This window comes from Elephas maximus, chromosome 19 (genome assembly GCF_024166365.1).
Source record: "Elephas maximus indicus isolate mEleMax1 chromosome 19, mEleMax1 primary haplotype, whole genome shotgun sequence".
Classification (NCBI taxonomy): domain Eukaryota; kingdom Metazoa; phylum Chordata; class Mammalia; order Proboscidea; family Elephantidae; genus Elephas; species Elephas maximus.
In genome coordinates this window covers 44,181,617-44,199,842 of record NC_064837.1, presented here as the reverse complement: position 1 = coordinate 44,199,842, position 18,226 = coordinate 44,181,617, and the positions used below count along the sequence as shown (strand labels likewise).

The 18,226-nt window shown below is 46.9% G+C and overlaps 1 protein-coding gene across 2 annotated transcripts; it reads right to left on the bottom strand.

Moving 5' to 3' along the window:
- Window positions 1-6,268: 6,268 nt before the first annotated feature.
- PHB1 (prohibitin 1) lies at window positions 6,269-16,665 on the bottom strand. Of its 2 annotated transcripts, none has more exons than XM_049860900.1 (7): window positions 16,619-16,665; window positions 15,271-15,395; window positions 13,582-13,743; window positions 11,339-11,481; window positions 11,047-11,163; window positions 8,738-8,833; window positions 6,269-7,408 (listed from the first exon to the last, which is right to left on the bottom strand). In XM_049860900.1, the coding sequence occupies exons 2-7, from the start codon at window positions 15,356-15,358 to the stop codon at window positions 7,196-7,198; spliced, it is 819 nt and encodes a 272-aa protein (XP_049716857.1). In that variant the 5' UTR covers window positions 15,359-15,395; window positions 16,619-16,665; the 3' UTR covers window positions 6,269-7,195. The 2 variants fall into 2 exon arrangements, with proteins under 2 accessions (XP_049716857.1, XP_049716858.1); XM_049860901.1 differs by lacking the exon at window positions 16,619-16,665 and adding an exon at window positions 16,535-16,608.
- Window positions 16,666-18,226: the final 1,561 nt, after the last annotated feature.

Genomic DNA, 18,226 nt, shown 5'->3' with positions numbered 1-18,226 from the left:
TTTGCACAAATGGGGTCGTCAGGATTTGGGAGTCAACTTGACACAACTAACAGCAATTCTTTTGACAAACATTTAGTCATTTACAGCCAGACTCAGGCATGTTTGGCTTGGCAAGATCAAGGAGTGGTTGGGGGAAAGAAGGGAAAGGGGAAAAGTTGAATCATATAAGGATCCTGTCCTCTATAAACTTAGAGTAGGAGAGAGAATAGGCACACAGAGACACAGACACAAACATGCACACATATAAGTAACTACAATCCAATTAGGAGTGTGCTAACTGCCTTGGGAGAACATGAATAAGGAGTTCAGGCAATGATGGTGGGGTGGGGTGGGGCACCAGTGGGAGTTTTGTGGAAGAGAAAGAACTCGAGCTAGGACTAGAAGGGTAAGTAGCATGTGGACTTGTGCATGTGGGGAATGGTAGTCCAGAAGGAAGTGACACTGTGAGCAAAGGGGATGCAATGAAAGCATGGGGCACGTGCAGACAAGAACAAAGAACTTGGTTTTGTCATCTTTCCATTGGGGTACTGCTGGCATTACCTTTGGGCAATTCTTCATTGTGTGAGTCTGTCCCATGCACTGTAGGTCATGTAGCAACCCTGCTGCTCCCTCTCCCCCTCCCCTAATGCCAGTGGCCACTGCTCCTTTCCACTTGCATTTTCAAACACCACTCCCTACCCTGTAAGAACCACTACGTAGGTTTGTGAAGGAAGGCAGTAAATTAGGTTAGGCTAGAAAGGTAGTGAGTGGTAGCCAGCCCATGGAGGGCTTCGAATGCCAGGACAAAACATTTGCACCTTATGAAGCAAGAAGGGAGTGGGCACTGAAGGCTTTTCAGCAGGGAGCAGACGAGACCTGCTTTGGGATAATGAAGCATGCAGCGGTGTGCAGGATGAATGGAAGGCTGAGGAAAAGCAGGGAAATCAGTTACAGCCTCCTGTGCCTTCTCACCCAGGTTATTTTCACTCAGGGTTGACTGCGTTGCCCACAATTATTGGCATATGGTAAAGGTCAAGGAGAGTTCCTAACTACACATTCTAACTGCTAATTGCTGGAATGTTCTATTGTTGTTCTTGCTGGGTGCCATCAAATCGATTCTGACTCATAGCAACCCCATGTGTCTTAGTCACCTAGTGCTGCTATAACAGAAATACCACAAGTGGATGGCTTTAACAAAGAGAAATTTATTCTCTCACTGTCTAGTAGGCTACAAGTCCAAATTCAGGGCATTGGCTCCAGTTAAAGGCTTTCTCTCCCTGTCGGCTCTGGAGGAAGGTCCTTGTCATCAGTCTTTCCTTGGTCTGGGAGCACCTCAGTGCAGGAACCTCAGGCCCAAAGGACACACTCTGCTCCTGGCACTGCTTTCTTGGTGGTATGAGGTCCCCCATCTCTCTGCTTGCTTCTCTCTTTTATATCTCAAAAGAGATTGGCTTAAGACACTATCTAATCTTATAGATGTCATCGGTATAATTGCTGCTAATCCATCTTATTACATCACAGTGATAAGATTTACAATACATAGGGAAATCGCATCAGAAAAAATGGTAGACAATCAGACAATCATGCAAGGGAATCATGACCTAGCCAAGTTGACAGATATTTTGGGGGGGACACAATTCAATGCATGACACCATATGACAGAGTAGAACTGTCTTATAGGGTTTTCTTTGCTGTAATCTTTACGGAAGCAGATCCTCAGATCCTTCTCCCCAGGAGCCGCTGGGTGTGTTCAAACCTCCAACCTTTTGGTTAGCAGACGAGTGCTTAACCGTTTCACCACCAGGACTCCTGAATGTCCTTTTAGAATAGCAAAAAATAAAAAGCATTGCCATCAAGTCTGACTCTGGCAACACCATGTGTGTCAGAGTGGAACTGCTTCATAGAGTTTTTAGTGACTGTAATCTTGTTTAAGTAGATCACCAGGCCTTTTTTCCTCAGTGCTGCTCGGTGGATTCAAACCACCAACCTTTTGATGAGTAGCTGAGCACAAACCATTTGCACAACCCAGGGCCTCCTATTAGAATCTTATCATTAGGTGCCGTCGAGTTGGTTCCGACTCATGGCAATCCTACATACAACAGAACAAAACACTCATCTGTCAGTTCGTCTTACTGTGGTGGCTTGCACGTTGCTGTGATGCTGAAAGGTAAGCTACCGGTATTTCAAATACCAGCAGGGTTCCAGCTGACCTTCCAGACAAAGACAGAGTAGGAAGAAGAACCTGGTGGTCTACTTCTGAAAAAACTGGTCACTGAAACCTTATGAATAACAGCAGAATATCGTCTAATATCGTGCTGGAAGACGAGCCCCTCAGGTTGGAAGGCACTCAAAATACAACTGGGGAAGAGCTGCCTCCTCAAAGTAGAGTCGACCTTAATGACATGGATGGAGTAAAGCTTTTGGAACCTTCATTTGCTGATGTGGCATGACTCAAAATGAGCTGCAAACATCCATTAAAAATCGGAACATGGAATGTACAATGTATGAATCTAGGAAAATTGGAAGTCATCAAAAATGAAATGGAATGCATAAAGATCGATATCCTAGGCATTACTGAGCTTAAATAGACTGGTATTGGCCACTTTGAATTGGATAATCATATGGTCTACTATGCCTGGGATGACAAATTGAAGAGGAATGGTGTCACATTCATTGTCAAAAAAGAACATTTCAAGATCTATCTTGAATTACCACACTGTCAGTGATAGGATAATATCCATATGCCTACAAGGAAGACAGTTAATATGACTATTAATTCAAATATATACACCAAACATTAATGCCAAAAATGAAGAAATGGAAGTTTTTTTTTTTTTTTTTTTTTACCAACTTCTGCAGTCTGAAACTGATCAAACATACAATCAAGATACATTGACAATTATTGGTGATTGGAATGCGAAAGTTAGAAACGAAGAAGGATCAGTGGTTGGAAAATATGGCCTTGGTGATAGAAACAACGCCAGAGATCACATGACAGAATTTGGCAAGACCAACAATTTCTTCATCGCTAAATACCTTTTTTCAACAACATAAAAGGCAACTATACACAGGGACCTCACTGGATGGAAAACACAGGAATCAAATTGACTAAATCTGTAGAAAGAGACAGTGGAAAAGCTCAATATCATCAGTCAACAAGGCCAGGGCCAATTTGTGAACAGACCATTAAGTGCTCATATTCAAGTTGAAGCTGAAGAAAATTAAGACAAGTCCACGAGAGCCAAAGTAGGAGCTTGAGTATATCCTGCCTGAATTTAGAGACCAACTAAAGAATAGATTTGACACATTGAACACTAATGACCAGAGACCAGAATAGTCGTGGGAAGACATCAAGGACATCATACATGAAGAAAACAAAAGGTCACCAAAAAGACAGGAAAGAAATGACCAAAATGGATGTCAGAAGAGATTTTGAAACTTGCTGTGGAATGTAGAGCAGCTAAAGTGAATGGAAGAAATGATGAAGTAAAAGAGCTGAACAGAAGATTTCAAAGAGCAGCTCAAGAAGACAAGGTATTCTAATGAAATGTGCAAAGATCTGGAATTTGAAAACCAAAAGTGAAGAACACGCTTGGCATTTCTCAAATTAAAATAACTGCAGAAAAAAATCAAGCTTCCAGTTGTAACACTGAAGGATTCCATGGACAAAATATTGGAGCGACACAGGAAACATCATGAGCAGATGGAAGGAACACACAGAGTCACTGTACCAAAAAGAATTGGTTGATGTTCAACCATTTCAGGAAGTAGCATACGATTAAGAACTGATGGTATTGAAGGAAGAAGTCCAAGCTGCACTGAAGGCATTGGCAAAATACAAGGCTCCAGGAATTGAACTGTTTCAACGAATGGATGCAGTGCTGGAGGTGCTAGCTTGTCTATACCAAGAAATTTGGAAGAGAGCTACCTGGCCAACTGACTGGAAGAGATCCGTATTAGTGCCCATTCCAAAGAAAGGTGATCCAACAGAATGCAGAAATTATTGGACAGTATCATTAATACCACATGCTAGTAAAATTTTGCTGAAGATAATTCTAAAGCGGTTGCAGCAGTACGACAGGGAACTGCCAGAAATTCAAGCTGGATTCAGAAAAGGACATGGATCGAGGGATATCATTGCTGATGTCAGATGGATCTTGGCTGAAAGCAGAGAATACCTACCAGAATACCAAACCCCAATGCCACTGAGTCACAGCATTTGCTAAATCAGGATTCCATTGTCTTTCCCCATCCCCACCTGGGGATGATCACAAGACTGCTCCGTGCCATCAGTCCACACTGGCAGAATTTACCTAAAACTAACAAAAGTAAGGAAACGGCAACCCTGTGAGGGTTTTTCCTCTCATCTCCCTGTCCAGGGTCCATTGCCTTCTTAGTAAGCAATCCCTCAGAGCTTGAACAAAGGAACTATTCAGCCTGAGCAAACGAGAGACAGAGGAAGACACTTCCTGCTCTGTCCCTTTCCTGAACAGGACATTGCTTTTGATCCAAGGCTCAGAGAATCCTGGGCTGATAAAGGCCCATTGTGGCAGCTTCTGGAGAAACCCAGAGGCCATCAAGGGACTCCTGCGCTAAGCAGCCAGTTAACAAGCGCTGAACATTTGTGAAAGGAATTACTCAGCGGAAGCCAACGCAGAGCAGGAGGCCCCCAGCCTGCCATTGGGATGTGCCCCTGCCATCTATGGCAGGGAGGCTAACGGCAGAACCAGCAGGAAACTGACCTGCTGCTGAAAGGGCTGACCTGAAGGCAGAAGGAACCCAGAAGCCAGGAAGGGAGCTTTTCAGCTCAGGCTCCCTTACCAACACCTGAAGCATGAAACCCAATCGGCCGCCAAATGCAGGAAATGCAACTGCTCTTTTAAAAAGGGCCTGGGGAAGAGAGAGAAGCCTCCTACCCTGGCCCCCCCAAAGGGTGTCCAAAGCAATAAACGGCAGGAAAAGGCCGCAGCGTGGAAGTTGGTCTGGAACTTATTTAGGAACTACACTCTTTCTGCTGCAGTCTTTGTCACACTGAGTCCGGGCTCCTCATCATTTGCAGGCCTCGTGTTCTGCCAGCAAAACACCACGAGGCATTCCGAGGCCTGAGATAGATGGTACGGAAGGAGCTGGCAGGGAGATGGCGAGATGGTGGCACAGGGAAACATCAGGGTGAGGCTTTTGCTGGGAGGTTAGCGGTTCAGCTGAGGGTCAGGGGCCCGTTACACAGTTTATGGGGAGGAGGCTGGATGGGAAGGAACTAGATCTGTGTCCAGAGGCCCTGGGAGAGATGCAGTGTTTAGGGATTGGGATAACTCAACCCCCAGCTCCACCCTAAATCCATGCATCAGGTCTCCCTCTTCCCCAGCTGACAGCTGGCCCTATCATTCTGGGACAGGAAATGCAGAATCATGTCAGAGAGCTGCCTGCAGACCTCTTACAGAGCCCTGGGCGGCCAGGTGGTGGGCACAGGCATGACTGAGAGCAGAGGTTAGAGCCCAGCCGATGCTGTGTGCTCCATGTGTGTTGTTTCCACTTGTTGTTAAAAGGACATGAGGTGGGTAACTAGCACAGCGTGCATCACAGGCCCAGGTTTAACCTCCGCACCATCCAAAATGCACACACTTGCTCCCCCGCCCCAAATGCCAAGTCGTTTCCCCGTTGGTCAAAGAGTAGGCAGCATAAACCTACCGTAGAGAATTCAAGTCGTCTAACATATGTCAAAGTCAAACGAGAGCGCACTGAGGGCCACATGACACGTGCATTTTTTGGCAGTTGCATGGGGGAAGGTGTTGCTGACAGTTGTGGGCAGGCCTTTCATTCCCAGTTAGGGATAACCTACTGCTGTTGAGTCAATTTTGATTCATAGGGACCCTACAGGACAGAGTAGAATTATCCCATAGTTTCTAAGGAGCGCCTGGTGGATTCAAACTGCTGACCTTTAGGTTGGCAGATGTAGCTCTTAACCACTAGGCCGTCGGGGTTTCCCCAGTTAGGGACAGTGGTACCAAAAGCCACACGGAAAGTTAACCAACCTCTACCCACTCGTCCCCTCTTGTCTAAGTACCCATCTCCTGATAAACCTCACCCCAAACCACTAAGATTCATTTCAGGCTTGGGATGGCTCTGGAACACAGCACAAAGCATTTTTTGAAACCAAAGCGTTTTCTGCCTTGCTGGAGACTCTGTCCCAGCTGGTGATACAAACATGTGCACACAAAAACGACTAGAACACTCTGTTCTGGTCCCATGGCTCCCACAAACAAAAACACATACCCATAAGGCTGCACTGGAAGGTCTGGGTGTCATTTATTGACAGTTTACACACATTCGTTTTTTCCCAGGGCTGTTTCCTTCAAAGTGCAGGCACAGGGCCCACTAGAAGGGCAGGCTGGAATGAGGGAGCCAGGAACTCAGGACACACACGTCTTTGGCAGGTTCATTCAGCCCCAGCAGGATGCAATCCTTCAAGCTGGAATTCCGTTGAGTATTTGAGGGGGACCAAGGCGGGAGGGGCAGCGGAAGCCTTCCACAGGTCTCACATCTCAGTCCAGGACTCCTCTCTCACCTATCCAAGTCCATCCCAATCTTAGGACCCTGGGGGGGTAGCAAAATCAGGCCCACCCACCTCAACAGGGGCAGATCCTTCAATCCATGCCCTGTTTGCACACACCTGCTTCCGCTGGTCCCACAGTGAAAGACAAGCAGCCTTACGGTAAGAGACAGGCTACTTCTTCTCTGACCCCCCCAGGCCTTCTTCAGCTCCTCTGTGCAGCAACGCTGGAACACGGAGACCTGGTTTCTCAGTTCATTTGTGTGTGCCATCTTCCTCAAATCTTCTCTAAAGGATAGCTTGAGGCTACAAGTTTACTGAAACCAAGAACTGCGCTCCCAGTCAATCACATATGCTGCCCTGCCTTTCTTCTGCCAATCGCCAAGTACCTAGGCTGAAGTGCCTGCAGTCCCCAAAGCCAGTGCATAGACACCTGGCAGTTTTTGGTAGTGGGGTTAAGGGGCGGGGTGGATAAAAAAGTGAATGGGTATGGAAAGAAGAGCTTCATTTGGTAATTAGAGACCTGAATTGATTTTATTTCCTTCACTATTTAAGCCAATCATGAAATTTCACAGTGATTTCTGGGATGGGGGCAGAAGGAAGGCTGTGTTAAGAATCAACAGGACTGTGGCCAAGTCTGCCCAAAGAGGCGTGGGCAGAGCAGCCTCACTGGGGCAGCTGGAGGAGCACTGACTGCCCGTGTGGCAGGTAGGTGATGTTCCGAGAACGAGCGAGCTGATACGCGATGTCCTCTGCGGCTTCCAGCTTGCGCAGCTCAATCAGGCCGTCCCCTGCGGTGGCCAGCGAGTTGGCGATCAGCTCAGCTGCTTTGGAGTCGCCCTCGGCAGAGATGATGGCTGCCTTCTTCTGCTGCTCAGCCTAAGAGTGGAGGTGGGGAGAGACCAAGGTCAGACCTCAGGGCACTGGATGTCAGGCCACCATGGCCAAGGAAGGGCCTCCTTGGGCACTTTCACTGGTTCCTGAAGAGCCCTGGGGAATTTAGCTGTCTCCATCTCCCTCTCCTCCTGATGGGGTCAACAAGCACATTTTCCGCCCAATCCTCCTCTTTCTTTTAATGCCGACTTTGGATAATTATAGGGATACATATCTGCTGGCTGTATAAATATCTGTCTTACTTCCAAGTTCTCATTAATAGCAACCTTGTTCAGCCACCTTACTCTGAGCTTGGAGGATCCAAGGCCATGGGAAAAGAGAGGTGGAATCAACCGTCAGGCTCATCCTTCCTTGGTGCCACGTCAGAACGACTTTCATCAAAACCAGGGTAGCTAAGAAGTGCAGTTTGCATTTGTGACTCTCACAGGTGCTTCCTCTGAGCAGTTCCTGACCAGGAACCCAGCCCCCAGAATGAGGTCTCTTAGGCCTTCCCTCCTGTTATCGACAGGATCACATCTATCTGCTATGCATGTTCTTCGGACGCATGGGAGAAAAGTACAGAATCAAGCCTCTCGGAGATGAACGCAATTCAAAACAAATATTTCTTGAGTACCCAGTATGATCAGCACAGCTCTAGACTTATTCTAGGCTCTGGAGACGCGGTAGAGACAAAGCAAAAAAAAAAAAAAAAAGTTCTTGCCCAAATGGAATTTTCAGGCTCCGAAATTAAATGTCAGCCTCCTCTTTTCCCTGGTTCTAAGGACTAAGGGGTCTCAGATTAGGAATAATTGAAGTGATGGTGGAGAGAGGGGACAGCAAGAAATAAGCACACCTTTTTTTTGCCAAGGCCAGGAAGACCAGGCTGCTATGCAAATACATTGTACCCCATCACACTGACACATCTGGATGGATTTAGTGCTTGAAAAAAATCTAGTGATGACAGCACATCTGGCACAACCTTTGATCCTTTCTAGCTGTCAGCTTTCACTATGTAACCCGGTTAAAAATGACTTCCCAGTGAAGCTGAAAACATTCCAGGAGAAACATTTTGATTTGTAGGGGACTGTTTTTGATCCTAGGGAAGTGGGAAAAAAATGCCTCTTCAGTGGTTTCAGAACATAACTTCACATATCCCTGACTAGCCCCCAAAGACTCTGGAACTGATTGTAGGAGCACAATACCTTCAAATCCCTTTCCAATTATCTCGGACAAAGAGATGACAGATGATAAATTTCCAGGCCACCCAGCAAATGGGGAAGCTGAGCAGAGGAGAAAGGGAAAAGAGAGGCTCCTGCCATCTGGTGGAACACTCACCTTTTCCACCACAAATCTGGCTCTCTCTGCTTCCTGCTGAGCCACCTGCTTGGCTTCTACTGCTTCTGTGAACTCCTTCCCGAAGGTCAGATGCGTCTACGGGGAGAGAGTGAGCAAAAGAAGAGGCGGTGTAACTGCTTAGATAGCACTGCTGTGAGGCCCCCGTGGCTGGTGGAAGGAAGAGGCCAGGGATGGCTCTAGCAGCTGGAGGCATCCACAGGGCCAGAACACCCTTCCACCTCCACATCCTTGTCCAAAGTGAGTTCATACCCCAGAATCCCTGGCTGCCCAAACTGCTCCTGTCCATCATCTTGTCACCCTTAGTATGGCAATCTCAGGTACCCAGTGCTTCTGCTCGGGCCCACGGGCACCAGAACGTGCTACTCAGTAGACCACCTCTCTCGGGAGCAGATTTGGAGGCTCTAGGGCCCCCACCATCGACTAGTGCTCTTCCAAGGTCCTTTGATTCCCTATTCAAAAAGCCCCAAAGGAGGCCAGATGGAAAACGGAGCCCCTGAGAGTGGGGGATGCAGCTGGTTCTCAGAAATTCCAGAACCTGATGCTCCCTGCTTATAGATTAACCAGTCCGCTCCTCTCTCACAGCACCTCCACCACAAAACAGGAAGAGGAAGAGGGAGACAGTAGAACTCATCTATTCTCTACATGAGTGGCTCTGGTAAAGGCTTTCAAAAAACGAGGAGGAGGCAGGTAAAGCCATTGGTCAGGGTGAGGGTTTAAAATTCCAATTATCCATAAATTTCTTTTCTCTAATACCATGAATAACTGAGACTTGGCTGAAGTGACTGTCCCTGATAGTGCAAGCAACGGGATAAAATCTCAGAACTCCTAATGCCTAGTCTACAGTGATTTACTTACTCAAATAGCTTTTTATTAAAAAGGAAAAAAAATAAAGGAAAGAAAAGTCCTGGCTTTTCTATCAAGTTCCTATTTGTTTCATTTCCTCCTCCACCTTCCCAACCCCTGCTTTCTTAAACACAAGCAGGCCCAAACCTCTCCTGAAGACTAAATCCTGGGCCCACTTTCTCCCAGGATTTTTAACACCCCTCCCTCTTAAACTGCAGCTGTTCTACTTTGCCTGCTCCATTTCTGGACTCTTGCTCAAAGCTTGGGGAAGAACATGCAACCCTGAGAAATGAAAAACGAAACGTGTAATTAAAGAGTAAAATCTATTTCCAAAAGGGCCAGTTGAGGGCAGCAAATTCCCCATGAAATCTCATTTTCTTCTTACACTTCTTAGATACAGTTTCTTGTGGTCAGCCCACATTCCCCCAGAATGGAGTATGTGGTTACGGTCCAGCAAAATGCCAAGCTTTTTCTTAGGTTTTACTTAGCATTTTCTCCCAGCCAAGGTGTTCAGGTTAACAGTAACTGGGGAAAAGCCTGAGAAATTGCTTTATTCAGAGCCAAATGGCTGCAGCCTGGAATCTTGCCAGTAGAGGGAGCCCACGAGTCCTTCCACATTAAGCAATTAACGCGAGGTGGAGCAGTGCCCTGCGGGTTAGACTAGGTGCTGTGTGCTGTGGAGTGCGGCTGTTTAAACAGCTGCACAGATGCTGGGGGGAAATGGTGCCTTTTCCTAGCGATGCACAGGAGAACTGAACAGGAAACACTTACCTCCCTGCCCGAACAAATCACTCCAGATGACTTTTCCCAGGGAATCTAGAAACACGACCCTTTCCCCTCACCCTCCTCGATCTGAAATGCTATCCTGCCTGTATGGTTTTCTGAGTTATGACATTCAATGTCTTATAAATACACAGACTATAACGTCCCAGGAGGATAGCTGACGCCTCAGAGATGTCCCTTGCCCCTCCATACCCAGCTCTGGGGGAGCAGCCACTCATTTACACTCTATCACCTTTCACTGGGGGTTCCCAGAGCTTCAGGCCAGAAGTGTTAGAAAATTCCCAGAGGTCAGGCAGGGAGGTCTGAGCTAGGGGAAAAAAGACTGAGCTGTTCTCTAGTCTCTACCAGGCAGTTTCTTCCTGCGTCAAACAGTGTTAACAAGACCTCCATTGCTGGGGAACGCTCACATTGTTGAGAAGGTGAAAAATCTAGTGGTTTGGGACCATTTGGGTAGGATCAGAGGTGAGGGGAAAAATGTGTGTGGCAGAGCGGGGGTAACAGAACCCTAACCTGAAAACCAACCCGAGGAAACCGCCTCATGTTTTCAAGTCTCACATCCAGGAAGGCAGGAGGCAGGACCTAATACTGCCTGTCCAGAAATGGAGCCAGGCAGCTCAACAAGAGCTGCACACCCTTCCCCACGGCCTCCCTGTGGATCTTACCAAGGACACATCATCCAGGATGAGGCCAAAGGTGGCCGCTCGCTCCGTGAGGTCATCGCTCACCTGTCTGGAGACCAGCTCTCTCTGGGTGATTAGTTCTCCAGCATCAAAGCGAGCCTGGCACCAAAGGGGGGGTGGGCAGAGAAGCAGGACAAGATAATGAGAAGGCAGAAAAGGAACCAGGGAACTACACAGCCACATCCCAACCAACCACTACCAAGCTCTTCCTGCCCCTCAGCAACACTGTGGAGCTGCGGGCTAGGCTGCAGGTGGAGGGGCCCTGTGCACTCACCACCACGGACTTGAGGATCTCTGTCGTGATGGACGGCAGCACACGTTCATCATAGTCCTCTCCGATGCTGGTGAAGATGCGCGGCAGCTGGCTAGCAACTGGCCGGAAGAGGATGCGCAGCGTGATGTTGACATTCTGTAAATCTTAGGGGAGGGAACAAGCGCTGGAGTTAAAAATAAAAACCACACGGGGGAAACGAGCGGCCTTTTACATGACCTCTTCTGCGCCAAATTTGTCTTTTTAAGTATTTATAAGTAAATTTGCTGATTACAAGACCCTAGAGGGCAAGGAGTAGATATGTGTGGTTTCCTTTGTAGAGAACTCAGCAGAGCATCACAGAGTTAGGAACTTCTTAAAGGTTTCTGGTGACGGCAGCTTTTTCAGTATGTCCTGAATGCCCTCTGATATATGCAATTATGATTGTACGTCTAATAGGTGCCATGAGATGTTCGGAACATTGAACATCTTAAGAAAACAGGCCAATGCGAAGAATTCTAGGGTGAGGTCTTTCCAGAGCCTCATGGATGTGGCCCAAATCAGGAGTATGCCTCAGAGAGGTCAGTGTGGAGGCAGCGGAAACAGCACTGCACTAGTGGTCCAAAGGTCTAGTGGTCTCACCCTGCTGTTTACTAATTACTAATTTACTAATTATGTGGCCTTGCTGAGCCAATGTGGGCTCATTTCCTTGTCTGTGAGAACAGGGATAGGTCCATCTGCCTTCAAGGTCCTGTGGGAATGCTGGGGGAGACTGAAGGACACGATAGCTATAGCAGCACTCTGTCAATTGCGGACAGATGTAGAGGTTCTCAGACTGATCTACAGACCACTTCTCATTACTTGGCCAAGTCACAGGACCCAGGGAAGGCAATTATACCTTTCACCTGACAATTCAGGCCTGCTCAGAGCTAAAGTATGGGCACAGCCTGCTTATGGTCATAAACAATATGGCTCATGCAATGAGATATGGTCCTGAGCCAGGCACCTGGAGAGACGGGGAAAGCATGTCCCTAATCTCCAGCTAGTCTGATCAATAGTTCTGGAAATGGACACACAATGTACCTTTAGAACAATTACAAAACAGTACAGAAAGAAACCCAAAAGAGGCGAGAAGTCTACAGCTAAGTTTTTAAGTTAAAATTGTATGTTTTTCAATTACTCCCACTCCACCTCTTATTTCCCCTTTGGAGTAGGTAAGTCAAACCTTAGCAGGCAGCTTCTTTGTCTCCCTGGCCCGGAGCTATAGAACAGATTGGGAAATGCAATTTACCCTCCCCCGCTCCTTCACCTGACACACTTCTCATTCTTTAAGACCCAGCGCAAATGTCCCAGTCACCCGTGGAAGTTAGTCGCTTTCTCTTTTGTGCTCCCACTACACTCCGTATGACCTTGACCTCAGTACTCATCACACTCTACTGTAACTGCTTGTTCACATGCCCATCTCCCCAGTCAGACTGAGCTCCCTAGTCATCTGTGAACTACTCCCCATCCTCCAACCCAGCACAAAGCCTGGCACACCACAGTAAGCAAACATCTGCTGAGGAATAGCACCGAAGTCCTTGAGTATTATCAAAATAATAAACCAACGTCCACGTGACCCTCTCCTCTTCATGTGTAGAAATGCCACTGCTGAGCCAGACCTGTGAGTCCATTTCCTGCGTGCACCTCTACGTGCAGTGTGAGAAAGAACAGGAAGAGCAATTCGTTTTGGCTTAGAATGGAAATCCAGTGGAGTATCACCGACACTAGGAGACTGCTCTCAGGGATGTGGCCTCAGCCAGGGAGATAACAACATGAGGTCAGCACCACTGGCAACAGGGGCCTTGGAAAGCAAGGCAAAGGGTAAAGTAAGCTACAAAGACAAACAGAACAGCTAGAGATTGGTTTATGCAGTCACTTTGGGGAACAAAAACTGATGGGAAACGTCAACTAAGCCGGGTAAAACACGCATTTAGATTCCTTTAAAATCAGGTCTCTACCTAGAGCTCTTAAGATGTACCTATTGTGTATTCTCTAAATTTGTACAGTTATCTCTGTGTACACCTTAAGTATATACATCATTTCTTTGTATGAATCCACATTAAACTCTTCAGGGCAAACATGCTAGGAACTCTTATTATGTGAAGTCTGATCTCCCCTTCTTCTGGATCCCAGTGCCCCACAGATGTTTCTGGACTTGATGAACCAGCACAGCGCCCTTCCCACACTCCCTACTTCAGCTGACCCACAGGTAAGACAAGACTCACCTTTGCTACCAGTGATTACTGGCACGTTACGTGGTCGAGAGCGGCAGTCAAAGATAATTGGTTTCTGTACCCAAGGGATGAGAAAGTGAGTCCCTTCCCCTATCACAATGTCCTGGACTCCACGGAACCGGTCAAAGATGACAGCTCTGTGCCCTGCATCCACTAGGAAGAAGGATAATGACAGGTCAGAAAAGCTCCCTCACCCTTTAGCCAAAGAGGATCATGTCTTTGAAAGATCCCTGGTGCTTTCTGTTCATTTATTAAGTCTCCCCTCTCCTGCTCTGTCTTCCTGCACTTCTGGTCTCTAAAGGTCTCTAAATAGCTACAAAACTAAGTACTCACTTCCTGTCCCACGTGTCTCCCCAAGGACTTTGGTAATAGGATCTGTTCCTCAGAGTCCTTTCTCCTTGAAAGAACTGGTTGCTGATTTTCTGATTAACCATCCCCTCCCCAAATCACCACCAATGTATTTCAAGAAATGACTTCCTAACCTTCTTTCAAAAACTCACTGAGGTCTTTACTGTTACTATGCTTAATCCTGGCTCCAATTTAACCCAGTGTCCCAGAAGCTATACTCTCACCATGGGAATCCTAAAATTTAAAAGGTTCCAATCCTTTCTAATGGAAACCTTGTTGGCATAGTGGTTAAGTGCTACGGCTGCTAACCAAAAGGTCAGCAGTTCAAATCCACGAGGCACTCCCTGGAAACTCTATGGGGCAGTTCTACTCTGTCCTATAGGGTCACTATGAGTTGGAATCGACTCGATGGCAACAGGTCTGGTTCTTTTTTTTCACTTCTTCTAATACCTCAGTTTCTCTAAGGGTTGTAATGGGTTATAGAGCTATCCTGCTGATTTAGAGAGAAGTTCAGTGATGGTGGTACTGTCTTGTCGTGCAGGTGTGGCCAAAAAGATCATAGTATGAAGACGTGCCATATAAACCAAGTAAGTTTTTCTGATCAACTGCTTTCTGTTCCTGCCTCTGGACTCTATAGTTCGTTCCATTTATCTCCACTCTGAAAGTGATCCTCCTCTCATCATACAGCCACACACAAGGCAGGTCAACCTGTTGCGTGCTTTCCATGGTGGAAGTTACAGAATGTTGGAGTTGGAAAGGGTCTTAGAGATAAACTAGTTCATTGCCATTGCTTGACCAATGAAGAAGTTGAGACCTAGAAAGGTGAGGTGACTTGCTTAAGGCCACAATGTAAAGTGGACGAAAAGCCAGCTTAAACCCCTGCCACACTGCTAAAAGCTGGACAACGCATCCCAAAGATACTCTCTCTGGAACTACCCAACTTCAGCAGAGCAAAAGCTCCTGTTCAGGGCAAGGTCACCCAAATAGGTCTAAGGTTATACCAAGTTATCTCCATTTCAGCTAGCCAGTGAAATCCTGACACTCTGTTGAAGCATACAGGGTGGTGCCGCAACTTTAACAACAGCAGGAAATATCCAGCCAGCAAATGGGCCAAATGGGCCAGGTAGCTCTTTTTGAATCATGCGTCTCAGAAGAACCTACAGCCAAAAGAACACCAGGCTCTGATAACAATGCAAATACTTGGTGTGGAATGGCAGTAGGTAAGCCCTCTTGTCACAAACACAGTTCCCATCACAAGAGTCATGTGGGCTATACCAGTCAACAGGAATCTTCTGGCAAAAGACACTGACCCACCATCCTTCAGTGCCTCACCATTATACAATGCAGAGTTCACCACACCTCCTGCAACGGCTAAGGCCAAGCCAAACTTGCCGATGGACTCAAACACCTTGGCAGCCATATCTTCTGCTGGATCTTGCCTTTTAGCCCACTCAGACCTAGAGGTAAAAACAAAATAAAACAATGGAGCTCCCCCAGAGAAAGCCCTCTGTGAGACAAAGCATTCACTTCTCAGCCTGGGTATTTATTTTCCCACTTCTGAGAGCTCTAACTCTCCCACTGAGGGGTGCTTAATAAATAACTCCATGGCTTGGAAAAATGCAGTACCAATTCCTGTGCTTTTTCTTCAGTTGAAACCAGTTAAAGAAAAGGGGGTCTAGGGGACTTGGCTCAATGATGGGAACATGAAGTCAGCAAGACCAAGGCACGAGCCTGATACCAAGGAGAATTTTTCGCTGCATTCTAAACAACTCTCCTGTTCCCTGGACAAGTAGGCCCGAGTGAGAGGTCGTGTGGCTTGTTCTGTGAAACCAATTCCAGTTTGGAAAAATAACCCAAAGAAGGTGCTACACAGTGATTCCAACAAAAATAACTACTAATATTTATACCAGGCAGAGTTCTGTGGCAATTTATTTCTCACAATTCAATGAAGTAGATGATTACAGATGAGGAAAGTGGAGCAAATGAGCACATTAGGTGAGGAGCCTAAGATCACACAGCTATTCAGTGGTGGAACCATGATTTGAGCAGGGTGGTCTAATTCTAGAAGGCACAGCTTAACCCCTCATCATACCGCTTCTCAACATTATGTATTAAGAATACTGTTATTATGGAAGCAAGAGCTGGATGACATTCTGGAACCAAGATAACAACCGATTTGGGCATAAAGGTTCTAAGTAGCTTCACAGCTAAAGAGCGCTCTTTACGTGTTGGTAGGGTGGAGCTGAGGTAGGGTGGGCGGGACCAGAGTTGACCTAACTAAAAACCTACTCCAGCTTTTAACTTTTTTTCTCGTTTTGTTCTTTGATGCCCCGCCCCAACGTTTGCTCCCCTGTCTCAAATCTTCCCTTTTAGACATCAACTCTTGAACCTAATTTGAGCTCTTTCCGTGCATTTAAATCTTTCTTCCCGCAGCCCAGAACTTCTGGTCCTTCCCCTTCAGCTATTCCATTTCTAAAAGTTTTTGGATTATTCCTCACCCTGCCCCCATACACACCTCCCTCACTCTATGGAACCCCTGTCCCGTCCCGAACCCATCCTCTTTCCCTTCCCCTGCGAAGCGGACCCACGCACGCACCCCGCTCGCCCGAAGAGTGTATGCAAGGGAAGGGGAATTTGCAGAGACCCCCAGCAGGCCTGTACCACGTTCCACCATTCTCACCTGCTTCCACTCTGACCTCCACATGAATTCCCCAACCACACACTGCCCATGCGCCCGGCAGCTCCTCCTCTTTCCCGCCCCCTTCCAATATCCGTGCCTCTGATTGGTGAGGAGGAGCGCTGTGAGTTCTGGGAAGGGTAGTTTGCAGCCTTGCCCTGGTTCCTCGGCTCTTCGGAGGTGGACTACGATTCCCAAAAGGTCAAGCAGCGGAAGCCCCGCGCAGAAAGGCGTTTTCTCTTTGGACGTAACCGCAGAGAGGTTGCCGCAAAGCCTTTTGGGGGTTGTAGTTCCTGGGGCACATGCCTATCCTGAACTGGTGCTAGAGCCTATCCGAAGAAGGCCGCCCCTAGAACCCCAGGATAAAACGGCTGTGCCAGCAGCTGGTGACCGGACTGGGCAGGGCAGGGACTAGTCTACGGCTGATGAGAGAAGAGGGACGGGTACCTTCGTAAAACAACTGGTGGGTGGGAGACCTTGAAGGAAGCTGAGATGCCGTCTTCTTTCCGAAGCCCCGTCCGAAAACGTCTTCGAAATTCCCCAAAAGAAACCCACTGCCATCGAGTCGATTCCGACTCATAGCGACCCAATAGGACAGAGTAGAACTGCCCTATAGAGTTTCCAAGGAGCGCCTGGTGAAGTTGAACTGCCGACCTTTGGGTTAGCAGCAGTAGCTCTTACTCACTACGCCGCCAGGGTTTCCGGAAACGTCTTTAGAGTCATGGATATTGATTGCCAGAACCAGAGGGAATCTTAGAAACCAACAGGACTAGAGAACTGAGGCCCAGAGAGGGGAAGGGAGTCATTCAAGGTCATGCACGAGTTAGCACAGGGGCTTGGCTTAGAGTCTGGGTACCCTGGACACAGTTTTTTAAAAAAAGTTTTATTTGGCAAAGTTGCAGGAGTAGCACAGAGAATATATGTGTACCCTTTACTCAAATTCACCGGTTGTTAACATTTTACTCCATTTGTTTTATCGTTTCGTCTGTCTATGTATCTATTTTTTTAAACCCCTGAGCTATTTGGGAGTAAGTTGACTACATCGTAATAATTTACCTCTAAACAATAAAGTGTGGATTTTTAAGGAATATCCTGTTACATAATTTGGGTAAATTTTACATCGATACAATACTTGAGTTAAGCTACTTTCTGCGTTTCAATTTAGTCAACTGACCCGATGATGAACTTTATAGGATTCTTCTTCCCAACCCCAACACAGGATGCAGCCTAAGATCAAATAATGCATTAAGTTCTCATATCTCTTTAGTTTCCTTTAATCCAGAAAAGTTTCTCAGCCTTCCTTTGTCTTTTGTTACGTTTTATGACATTTTTTAGAAATAGAATGTTTCTAATTTTGGTTTGTCTGATTATCCCTCATGATTCAGGTTTTGCTTTCCTAGCTGGGATACTATATAAGTGATGTTATGGACACTTAATTGAATGAAGCCAGGCTCATTTCTGGACTCCAGAAGGATTGTATTCTTTCAACTTAATTTTCCTACATGACTTTCTGCCCCTCTTCCCTGTCCCCATTTGGCACAATTAAATGTTGTAGTGATATTTACAACAGAACTCTTCAGGCAGTGTGAGTTTGCCCTAACCAAGCACAGC

What these genes read in the sequence shown, in the direction of transcription:
- PHB1 (XM_049860900.1), bottom strand. Translation starts at nt 15,358, where the DNA reads ATGGCTGCCAAGGTGTTTGAGTCCATCGGCAAGTTTGGCTTGGCCTTA. An exon ending in GAACTCTGCATTGTATAATG is followed by an intron (nt 13,744 to 15,270) that starts GTGAGGCACTGA and finishes CCTTCTTCCTAG; the next exon opens with TGGATGCAGGGCACAGAGCT. An exon ending in CCAGATTTGTGGTGGAAAAG is followed by an intron (nt 7,409 to 8,737) that starts GTGAGTGTTCCA and finishes CTCCACTCTTAG; the next exon opens with GCTGAGCAGCAGAAGAAGGC.